At 41.5% G+C, this 12,550-nt stretch overlaps 1 protein-coding gene across 2 annotated transcripts in view; it reads left to right on the top strand.

Annotated features, from left to right (window-relative positions):
* PRR5 (proline rich 5) overlaps positions 1-12,550 on the top strand; it is a 71,211-nt gene that overhangs the window by 41,272 nt on the left and 17,389 nt on the right. For both annotated transcript variants that reach the window (XM_085324430.1, XM_085324429.1), the window contains one exon: positions 898-1,038. In XM_085324430.1, the coding sequence (XP_085180556.1) occupies positions 898-1,038 (141 nt within the window). The remainder of the gene's footprint in view (positions 1-897; positions 1,039-12,550) is intronic.

The raw sequence follows: 12,550 nt of genomic DNA on the forward strand, positions 1-12,550 counted from the left end.
TGGAAATACCATTTATTACTAGTTAAGMAGGTTTGGGGCCTTCCTTACTTCAATATAAATAACTACACTAAGTGAAAAGAAATGGTGGGAGTGTCAGAGTTCTTTATCCTGAATTAAGGTAAGTCAACATGAGCTGAACACCAGACCTTCAAATGGTAAATATTTGGCTGGCAGCACTCAGAAATGCAGGCAGGAATATATATTTACAGCTGCATATACCCAAGGAGTAACCCCTGATCTCAGCAACTGGAGTGGTTTTACARCTCCTCAGACATAAGGCAAGTGGGGTTAATCTCTGCAGGCAGAGCTAGCATCATATTCTTCAGATGAGACTTTTTTTAGTGAGATGTGATTCTTATACTGCAAAAAGATGTCTTTGAAAATGCAATATGAAACGTCAGCTCTGTTCTTGCCTTATATTGAATTTTCCCAAACTCTGAAGAGAAGCAAGATCCACAGGCAGGCTAGGGCCAAGATTCACAACAGTATTTAAAGAGCACATGCCCAGCCAGGAATTGAAATCTTGAGAAATAATGGAAATTCCACCCTATCTTTTTAAATTTATTATACATTTCATTCCTTTTGAAGAGTCAGAATAATTCTTGCATGTTCTGCTCTCAGGTGAGATTCCCCTTCAGCTCCTCCCACTGTCCTCATAGCCAAGATTAGTTTTCCTTGGTAAATATGCACTTGATCATTGTCTGTAGCATTCAATATCACAAAATCACTGTGAATGTTTGGTGCGTTGTTTTGTGTCCTTTGTCAAATTTCCTCTGCTTTGCACTCATTTACTATTCTGGTAATCCTTCAGAAGAGGAGGAAACAATTTTGACTCAGGATTTTGACACTCATTTTTACACAGCTCATAATCCATTTTGTTGTGTTTCTGTTCCTAAGGGGAAGGAGCCCTCCGTTCGACAACTGGCTCTTCTGCACTTTAGGAATATTATTACCCTCAATATTAAATTGGATGATGCATTATCACGTTCCAGAGCCAGAGTTCCACCTTCTATTATTCAGATGCTGTTAATACTCCAGGTAAATTTGTTATTTTTCTCAAGTTGTTTTCTTTATCTGTCTTTCCCTACTGTATTGCTCAAGTCTTCTGAAGTGGCCTCTGATTTTGAACACGTTTTGGAAACTTCTTACCTGGAATGCCTGGTCCTGCGTGCAATTAAATGTCATCCCCATCATATCTAGAAATAGAGTCTGCAGAGTCTCAGATTGCGTGCCTTAAGATCAAAGGGATCTGAGAATAAAGACTGCTTTTGCAACTGCAGACCGCAAAATACTGAGTTTTGCAAGCAGGCCAATCTATGTAGTAGTAACAGGACTTCCATTAAATGCTCTGTGTTGCTGCAGTAGTGATTTTGGATATGAAGATTCACATCGGGTATAGGCAACAAAGTGAATATGCCATTTGTGATTGTATTGTAATCATATTTGGTCACTGCGACCAAAAATATTGATATAAAAACATACTAGATCAGATGCTGGTATTTTCTTTCAGTGTTAGATTGTTTAATAGGGGTGAAGAGAAACAAAAAGAGGAAATGCAGGCTGAAAGCACATTTAAGAAAATATTTTCTTAGTTAAAGAAAAACACGAGTGTGTTGAGGAGGAGAATGAAGCAGAGGGAGGGAGAGAGCCCCTTCTTAGAGAGTGAGGAAAGCTGAGACTTTCCTGAGTGGTGATTTTTTTAATAAACAAATACATTCGGAACAAATAAAAAAAATATAGTTTCTCACACTTAAAATTATTTTTGGTTCTCATATCTGGATTAGTTTTGAAGGGCTGGATGACCTAAAGGCCAGTGATGAAAATGGAGCAAAGAATAAGATTATCTCTGTTGGATCAGGAAATGATAGTTCACCCTTGCTATCACAGTGCACATATGTTGGGGTGTATAATGGTCTGTTTAACCTTGTTTTCTCAGAAAAGATACTAACGCAATAGCACTGACTGCTTGCCCCTTATCTCCCTTCTCCCTAGCCTGCCTCTCCCCTAATGCTTCTTGAAACTTCTAGCTGATTGTGGTGCAATGACAGCTATCTCAGAGATAGTAAGTTCCTATGATTTTCATGGAAATTAGTGTCTGGAGAGAGGAGAGGAGCCTCAGGGAAAAAATGGAGCATGGGCTTAACTGCATAATGAGACATCAAAGAATTCACATAATTGAGCTGTGAACTAAACTGTGTTAATAGACACCAGAGATTCCATGTGAGAGAGTACTGTCCTGAAAACCTCAGTCACAGGAAGGTTGCCTATCAGGCCCCATCGCTTCTTGCATACTTGGGTAATTTGCTCATTGGAAAGCAGACTTCAGAAGCGTTACTGCTGACAGATCGACTTTCTTTTTTATTGKGATGGAGGTTTATTTGCTTGTTTAAACTTCCTTCTTTAAAGAATCTGCATTAGCTACGGTCAGGATCCTGTTTCAAGTGAATTCAGTGGTAGCTGGGAATTAAATGACATCCTGATTTAGAAAGTTCATAGGAACTAATTTGGAGCCGCTTGCCAGGATCAGTTTCTACAACAAACAATTTCATGGCAAATCTGCTTTCTTCAACAACCGAATGTGTTAACAAAGTAGGTGCCAAATCCATTCTCACTGCAAGACTGTTGATGGAAATCAATAATAAAGTGGAGGCAGTTTGCCCCTGGGTGTTTATTTCTGCATATGTTACCTGCAATTGTATGGCAGGGAACTGATGATGAAAGTCCTTTCTTAGCAATAGCTCTGCCARGCTTGTGGTTTAAAATCTAAAGGAAATTACAGTAAAGGGTCAGAAAATGGTCTGAGAATGAACTATTTACAGACCTAGTAGTGTTAGTCAATTAAATGGATTTCATAGCTAAGACTTTTCCCCAAAATTAAATGTCAGATTAAGCAAAAGCAAAATTTGTACATTTGTGGCATAATATTGGAATTTCCTTGAGACAGATTAAGTCAGTATGTGAATAGGGCTGGAATGGAGAGAGCAGTTCAGCTGTCTAGAAAGTACATGGTAATCTTGTGTGTGTATTTTTCCTAAACTGAGAGGAGTTGTCTTGGGGTGGGCATTGTCTAATCCATATTTCTGTCTACCATGGATATCTCTTCCATAACAAACTCAGTGACATTGAGTCTAGTTGTGTTGACCCTTGAAGAAGTGTTGAACCTGACACTAGGTTGCCCTGCTTCTGTCCTTGACAGCTTTATGCAGCTGTTACATAATTAAAATATAGGTCATATGATTCCAGACAGCAGCTATAATGTCAGCTGAAGGTCACAGCTTGACAAAGGCACATGTTGACATGCACCAGTCTGTCCTGTTAGGCTGTATTAAAGATGCAGGAGATTTTGTAATTAATGCAAGGTACAACTGGTATTAATCATGTATTAGCTTGTCATGGTGTAGTAATGCTCTGTCAGTTTGTCAGAAGACGCTTTTCTTATGGCGGGGAAAGAGGCTTTCTGAAGAGAAAACAGAAGCTGTAACGATCCTTGAACTTTATTCAGGAGGTAGGTGCTGATCCAGCAAAGCACAGTAAGCACACATTTTACCTGAACATGGGTAGTTTAATTGCCTTCAGCATGTGAGCAATTTYCTTGACTTGTGTGAGAGTACAGAGCCATTGTTAAGTTACACACATCTGTGGCTTGCTCGGGGGGCCACACTGTACCAGAGACCCTGCAAAGAGAATAAAAGAGCCYCTGCTAAAGATCTCCAGAATAAAATGGCCTAGAATGAAATTGATCCCCAGATTTAGTTGTTTGGGTGATAGTTTGTCCTTTGCATCAGATCTTTCATCTTCTGCTCTGTACACTATTTGATGGAAGTATACTTACCCAATATTTAAGACCCTAGCCTGGGACATGATATCCACACCAGTTGTCTGGCATACAGTGATTTGGCAGAGGAGATGCACTGGCATAGAAGGGTTCACTAGCCTGACATACCTCACAATTTCTCACAGAGGCAGATACCTGGTTTCTTTGTTTTTAAGACATCAAAGATAAAACAAGCAGAGCAGGAAAACCTCGTATCTTCTCTATGTATTCTCTCTTGGAAGGAAAGAAGAACCTTCATTTCTGAAATAAAACTGTTAAAACTATTGCAATAGCTAATTGTGTATCTGAAGCTGTATTGTAAGATGCCTTCCATTTAAAGAATCAGAAATTATTCCTCAGGTTAATTGTTGCACTCAGGTTCTCCAATTCAGTAGATCCATTTCTGTATCTCCCCAGTGATATAACCTGGTCTAATCATGAGCAGGTAGGCTACCAGGAAAGAAGCATTGCCCCAGAATGGATGGAAGGAGCAAAATCTTTGTGCTCTTAAGTCAGTGGGACTTTTAACAGTGACTCGAAGAAGGGGCTTCTACCACTCAAGCTTTCTGTTGCCAGCATCACCTGACCCAGTTGCAAAGGACAAGCGGAAATGTTTATCTTCTGTGGCTGCTTGTAGATGATATAAGTTAAAGTGTATCCAAGATACTCATTTGACTTTCAGGGCCCTTAAGAGCAAAGTTACGACTGAGAGAAGTAAAAGAAGAACTAAATCCACTTCTCAGTACAAAAATATATGTAGGAGCTCACATACATGTACCATGCTGTCAACAGCCTCTCCTTGATGACCTTTCCCTTTGGGTGGAATTAGGAAGCAGGAGAAAGAGAGATAAACAGAACACGAGATTAGAGAAGAWTTTTTTCCCTTATATTCTGTGAACCAAAGAGAGCAAAACTACCACCAGAGGGTAAACATAATCTGACTTATTTCCCAAATCACATATTGTGAAAGAAGCACTTTACTACTGAGACTGGAACATCTTATCTCCAGGTATCTTTCTTGAGGTCTGAGAAAGTCGGAACAGAAGAATAAAAAAGTGTTTATCTGTATCTCTTGGTTCACATCAGAATTATTTGAGTTCACAGAATCTCTCTGAGTGACCCGAGGTATTTAAAAAGCAGAGAAAAGCACAGTGCAGTATCCCTCATGGTGAAGGATGAGGCCTCACTAAACACCAGCTCTGAAGAGAAAAATAAAACCTGTGGTTTCCTTTTGGCTTCTCTGAGCTTCAATTGAACTCCCTTGCCCGTTGTCTATCTTTGTAAAGGGAGAAAAAAAATACATAAAATTGCCCAGTGGGGCCTATTATCTCTAGAATATTCCTAAACGTATGTGCAATCAAGAGCTGTAAAGAAGTACAAAGAGTGCTGTTTTTCCACCTCAGCAGCCGCACAGCAAACCAAAGACAGCATAGTGGTTAAAAACAAAACACCCTTTGCCATCAGAAGATTGCAGGGTTCTGTCTATGGAACAACAGATTTTCTATGTAGCACTGCAATGCTTGTCAAATAAGGCCAATTTATTATGGCCATAGGATTTCAAATTTGGTGATTGCTTTTCAGAGGTAGTCTTATTAAGACTCTTGAACCTGAAGCATAGATTGGACGAAGTGGTGTGTGCATGAGGTTTCAATATACTTTAATTTTTCTTTACCTTCTTAATTCCTGGTTCTAGGAATGACATGCAAAACTGGAAGCCTAAAAATAAATGTATCATACTCCCTATATAAATATAAGCCACCATATGTAAAACCTGTGTTTACCCTGGGTTGTGCAAAAATATATTTTTCTCTTTCCTGGCAAACAGATGCTTTTTTTGTGTTGGTTGCATTAACCGCATAGATAAATAAGGAGTCATATAAGATATCTTACAGCCTGGCTGGTGCCTGACATTTAATGAGGATTCCTCTATTAGTTTGTACTGAGAAACCTGAGTTTCATTGTACATGAAACTGAGAATCTGGCCCTCAAGATTTACATTTCAGAATATTCTGGGTATAAAAAAGATGCTCACTTCTAAGCAACTGTGTCTTATTTATCGTCTCTGTAAGTAAGAGCACCTTGCTTGCATAAATTGACACAAGTTTATTGCCCTGGAATGAATTTGTATTGCCGTGATTTTTAACAAGGCAGAACATTCTTTTTTTGAAGGAAAAGATCCTTTTGAAAGAGAAACTTGACGTTTTTCCTAGTGATGAGTACTTTTCATATTTGCTTCTCTTTTTCTTGGTATGCTTTTTGTTATTGTGCTAGTTTTCTGGTGCTGAGAATCATTTTGGCATGGAATTAGGAAAAATGCTGGAATTGCTTCACCTGTATCTTGGTTTATTACCTCAAGCAAGTGATGCAGATTGGGATGTGCTGTGGTAATGAGCATGATACAAGAAACTGAGAACTGACTGGAGAGTTTAAAAAAATAATGGCAGTAGTAGCCTGAGTCCAACAGCGAGGAACCAGAAAGATCTTGACATACGTTGCAGCTCTGCTGATGCCTCCCTTGCCTGGACGGTGCCGATACCCTGAGTGCTAAATACCCTGTTCGTTCTTATGAAGTTCTGCTTTCACTTGCTTGCCTATAAATGAAGAGCAATTCCCCTGCCATGAGCGGGGTGCACACATTGGTGTAAGTGGTAAGGATGTGAGCCAGTAACTGTGGGTGGCTGTCCATTTCCACTTGCAAGCTGTGGGTTTATAGTCAAGGAGGGAAACCATATCAAAGGCATTTTTCCGCTAATACTTTTAGCTCTGTTCCAAATGGCACTTATTTCAGGGTTTACCACAACTCTTGTTTCCTGTAGGTGCACAGATAGGGGGAGCAAGCATGGTTGCTGTTACTCATTCTGTAAGCTTGACTGGCAGTGGCCTTTTTGACAGTAACTCAAACTCAGGCAATATTTCTGTGAAACAGACCTTGAAAGATCTGTGCTCAAGTGGATCCTGCTTATAAATAGGGCCAGTGAAAGCCAACTGGCATATAATAAGAACTGTTTTCCTTTTTAAATTGGGTAGTCACTAAAACTGTCTATCAACATACACCACAACACTACGTGATTCCACTTCTGTAACCTTAAGCAGTGCAAGAACAGGAAAGAAATCCAAAATGTTGTAGTTGTTCTGGTTTTGCTGTGTATATACCTGTCTCATGTGCACTGTGGAATAATAACACTTCACATGCGCCTCTTTTCCATTCTCCGAATAGAGAGGCAGTGTGCTCTAGTTCTAGGGACCATGACCACAGCCCTGTCCATTCTCACTGAACACAGCTGTTTTAGATGGCAGTTTGCATCAGTGCAAACTCCTGTTGCTCGTAGTGCATTTTCAGAGAGTCTCATGTTAAGTCAAAAGTCACCTCTGTGGAGAATGCAGTCAGTTAACCAAAGATACAGTTGCAGACTGATCTGGTCAAACAGGGGTTGTCTAGACTGCCCTGGGTTACGCTGTCACCATTCATCAGGTGTTTTGCAGTTGCTGCCCATATGCTCTCTTGCACTGCAGCAAATGAAAAATTCTTACTCGTCCTCCTTCGAATTACCCAGCATTTGTCTCAAAGCTAGAGTCAGTGTGCATAAAGTTGCAGCACAACTACATAACACACCTAAGACTATTTTAGCTCATAGTAATGTACTTGTGCACCTTTTACTAAGAGGGAGTTGTTTCTACTAAATTAAGTTAGATATATGTTTAACCTGGACTAAACCAAGTTGTCCTTATAAAAATATATGTCCACCCTGAATTTTGCTTCCATTAACAAAAGCAGGCTATTAAAACCTGTACAAGTTTATAGATAGAGAAATCCTTAACTAATGAAAATGAATTAGAGTTAAATCAGTAAAACCATTCTTAACATGAATTACAATGTCCCTACAGAGCCGGTAATTGCACTGGGTAGGAGGGAGAAGGTTTTTAACTAATTGCATTAGTTGGTACAGATTTCTTTTGTACCAACCCATTTTGGCCTCTAGACTAAAAAACTGGCATAAAAGATAGGATAGCAAATTTGACCATTGAAAAACTCGGAACAGGAGATGCCCCCATGGTGCATGAATCCTTTGAGGCAGGGAGCTTTAATACATGGATTGCCTGCAGAGGGAACATAAGAAAGTTAATCTATGCTACCTTTTAAAGAAGATTAATTAAAACTCATTAAAGCTCTATATGGACATTCCTTTTGAGAATTAAAGGACTAAGAAGAGAAGCAAGTTAAATTAAAGACACTTTAATTCTAAATCAGAGGCCTAAGCATAATTTATCTAATCAGCTTTCTGGTCTTAATTTAGTGAATATAATTTCATTTTCTTGAGGGTCCCTAGACTGACCCATCTGGGAATCTCAGCTGTTGAATTGCCCAGAACACTGCATCAGTGGTTTCCAAGCGATAGCCATCACTTCCAAGTGATTTATGGTTGGCTGTAGACCTGAGAGTTGTCCCCAGTGATAGTGTGCCATGGGTGGTATCTACCGGCTATGGCAGTGGTGAACCCCTGCACAGAAGGGTAAGACGCTTTGCTCTGCATGACTGAGTAGCTTTCCTGCAGGTAGCACCATTAGCTGGTGCTGTGGCCAGGGTCACTGTTTTACATCCTGTTCTGGATTGCACTGATTCACCTGGCAGTACTCACAAGAAGCTAATAAAAACAGCAAAAATCACTTTTCCCACAACAGAAGGCAGGCTGTGCAGGGCTGTTGTGTAGTCTTGCATGCTTTGGCTTCCCCACAGTTTGGGGAGAGGAGTCTCCACTGGTTTGCAGTGAAATCTGTTCCAAGCTGTGAGTGCAGAGATGCTCAGGCAGTGTCTTGCCCAGGTACTGCAGTTACACTGCCTTCATGCTGCCAAAAGCATTTCAGTTGAGCACAGGACAAGCAGAGCAGCTTCCCACCAGGAGAGGCAGCCCATATGCCACTTCTTCTCCTGCTCCTAGAGCCTTTCCAGCACAGTTGTGGCACCAAAACATGCTGCAGCGCATGGGAGTTCTGGTGCCTGCTKATAGCACAGCTCCCTCATCATCATCTCACTGCCTGCATCTGCACCTTTCCCCTTCCTTCACGTTTCCTTCTGACTTTCGCACCCACTGTCCCCATTTCCTTCTCCCTCTAAGCAGCAAGGAAAAACCCAGAGAGGGAAAGCGCAGTGGTCATACGGAGAACAGCTGAAAGCCCGTCCTTGCAGGCAGCACTGTTTCTGATCGCAGTTTCCCCTCCTGCTTTTGGTTGTGCCCCTAAACTAGGTCAAGGCTGAGAGTGACCTGTGGCAGGTGCGGGCACACAGAGGAGGGGAGCAGYGCAACTGCCGAGCCAGCCAGCGGCATGGCACTCGTGGCCCCAGCGGGCTGCACAGGGGAAATACAAATGCTCTGAAGCGCCTTTTGCCTTGTAGAAAAGGCGAGCTGGAGCTGGTCGCAGTCACTGGCAGGCAGCCAGCACCAGTCTGGTACAGTAAAACTGACCAAGGCACTTCCAGCTTTCCTGGCAATAGAAAGTGGGAGGTCCCCAGACAGCAGAGTTCATGCAGTGTTGTGAATGGGAACTTTGTGGAAAAGTCCTATATAACTACAGAGGAGCACAGCAAGTGATTTTCTGTATAAATAATTTAGAAGCAACTCTGACAACTATTTCTTTCAATCAAGAGCGATTTTTTTCYTTTGGATTTTTGGGTTTGGAGTTCTGTTTTTKGGGKTTTTTTTTCCAAATTGTGCTATAGAATTTTATTAGAGGACGATGTTTCCATGTAAACCATCTTGTTGATTAAGAAGAATTATGTAAAATTTCCTATTCTCTGACTTTTCCTCAGAAGAGGCATTGAGAAGCAAAAGAATTGTGAAAGATAAGCAAGTTATATTTCCTCTCTCCTGTTACAAAATGCCATCTTAGCCTTGTCAGCAAGCTCCTCTGGTCCCATTCTGCTGCAGCTAGCCTCTGTGCCCAGTGGGGATGCAGGGCTGTTCAGCATCCTCCATCCCCTAGTTGAACTGGTACAGGATGTGGCAGGGAGGCCACATTAATCAGCATGAAGGGAGAAGCAATCCGTACTGAATGGCTCAATGTGATTTCTGAGCATCTGGAGGAATCAGTCCTTGTTCCTTCTTGCCTCCTCTGTAATTGCCAAGACGAGCAGGTGGTGGCGTGAGATTTGTGCAGGGAGTAATTGCTCTGTGGTGTATTTTTTCCAAAATAAAAGGCCGTGACAATCTGCAAATGATAGGGAAGGGATTGAATGTGTCTCTCAGAGTCATCATTTCTTCCATGTTGAGCAGATAAGGTTAATTGTCATTCACTGGTAATTTCACATTCATACCCTTTGTTCCCTTGTAGCTGCAGAAATAACAACTATGTGACACAGTGATATGCAACATTTACTGTGAAATTCATTAGCTTGCCACTCCTTGATAATTACAAGCAATTAAAAGGTAAACACTTAATCATGTGACTGGACAGAATTCAGATTATGTTCTTTGATTTAAATCATTATCTATTAGGAGCCTTCTGTTGTTTCCAATGAGTTACTAGGTAGCTTCAGCAAAACTTCCTGCACTGTGAGGTGGTGACTATGTGATAGGTCACCAGCTCCAGTGAGTCACACTTTTGGGCAGTCACAGAACGACTGTGCTAACTGTGGTGAACCTTGCTGTGAGTGAACTTGCTTGCCATCAGGACAGGGTTTTGCTGAGGACCAACCACTCATCACAAACAGGATGTGAGCAGCAGGGCAGTAAGCAAGAGGGAGTGGGTAAAGAAGAACAGGGCAGGCAACGCTGTCCGCCTTTCCAGGAGCACTGTGAGCACTGCTGTTGCCACAAGCTCCCAGCTCTGGCACTCATAAAAATGGAGCCAGAGGCCTCTGTTTTGAAGTTAGTAGTAGTTAGTTATTGCTCTCTAATGCTAATCCAAACACAGTTTTGGAAAAAGCAACCATATTATAATTAAGCTGACGTTGGCAAGAGGAATGTCATCCTTCAACCTGGCTGAAATCTGTCAGAGCAGTATTTTGCAAAATACAGCTGTTGTACTCAAAGTGGCTCTTGCATAAAATCAATTTAATTTCTTTTCCTTGAGCAGTTAAAGGCTGTCAGATATTCCCATTTCAGGGCTCCTTGTACCTCCAAGCCTGCCTTCTTGCTGACATGGACAAGAGCCTTCATGTGCTAGGTGCTATATAAACACAACGAAAATTCGGTCTCTGCTCTAAAGATYATATAGCGTAATGCAAGACGCGGGAGATTTATCTGTGCACACAGATGGGGAATACAAGGAAACGAGACAAACATGAGAGAAACAATTTTATGACGAATAAATACATTGGTGCTCTAGTTATCGAAGTGTCTTTTAGAGAGTAAGCGAATGTGATCTTTGTACCCTTATTGCGGGTACAAAACAATTGTTGAGCTCCAAGGAAAAGATAAATGCGTCATTTCTTCTGTATCACTCATGAGCCTTTATTGTGGTTTATTGTTTAGTTGAAGAGAAGAAAACTTCTGAAGAAACWGTGGGGTATTTTCATTTTCGAAATGTCTGAATCACACAAGGACAGATGTTTAGATAGTGTGAAGCTAATGCAGCTCTGTTAAAGCCAGTTTATGCTGGAGGAGGAATTAGGCCAATAGTTTGGTCTGAAAAATTCTAGAATATGGTTATATATTTAACAGTGTTGTTCACATTTAAAACAAAAGCACACAGAAAACTTGTTCTGTGGAGGTGGCTGTGCGATACGTAAAATAAAATAAGGATCAGTCATCTTTGAAAAAGTTACTTCCATTTCAGTGGGACTGGGAGGCAGATCGGGGTGTTTATTCCAACTACACAGATTTCCATTTCATGTTGATCTCCAATAGTTGRTACAAGATGCTGAATTTTACCACATAATGGAGTTGTCAGTGTGTGTGTCCTGAGAGATGACTGAGACAAAGAAATGAAGATCAGCCTTTTAGAACCACTTCTGATCATCATGTCCTTAATCCATGTACTATCTGCATTTTGAGGGTAGATAACTCAGCATTGTCTGGTTGTAARTCCGTACTTTTTGTGCTTACATTTGTTACCTCTTTAGTTTCTGCACTGTGGGACTGAGAGAAGGTGTCTGTGCTAGATCCAGTCAGTTATTTTCCARGTGCTTTGAACTGGCAAACACTCATTTATTGGAATTGAGTTGTTCTATAGGAATGCATTGCATTCAACAAAATGCCTGCTGCAAGCCAGGAGGGCACGCCAGGCCCCGGCTTACCTGGGGCCCAGGCTCGCAGGCTTCCCGTGCTCGGGATTTGTAAGCTAGACCTTAGACCTCCCCGTGTAACTGCATAACAACGAAGTGTTCGCTAAGAGCTATGGAGCTTGGTTCGGCGCTGTCCCTGCAGATTGCTTCCCAGCTGCCCAAATGCCAAGCTCAGGGCAAGCCACCGTGCTCAGTGGCCGGTTGCCCCAACTGACACTTGCCTGGGGATTTTTCAACTTCTCACCTTCTGAAGTCAGGATTTGTAGATGATCCGGAGGATGCTGCTTTCTGGCTCACAGGAGTGAGTTGGTGGTGGTGCAGATTATGCCACCAACAGAAGTAGCAACAAAAAAAAATCTGGAAGGCACAGATGATGTCTCTGCACAGTCTATTCAAGCGTATTTCAGGAAAAAAGAAAATTTATGGGGTCGGTTCAGTTCCTCACAAAGGATGAAGCAGCAGGGAGTATGCTGAAGGATGAATAGTTATTAATGATCTAAAAGGCGAGCATGTTG

This window comes from Rhea americana, unplaced genomic scaffold, assembly GCF_003343005.1.
Source record: "Rhea americana isolate MKP2758 unplaced genomic scaffold, rheAme1 scaffold_91, whole genome shotgun sequence".
Classification (NCBI taxonomy): Eukaryota; Metazoa; Chordata; class Aves; order Rheiformes; family Rheidae; genus Rhea; species Rhea americana.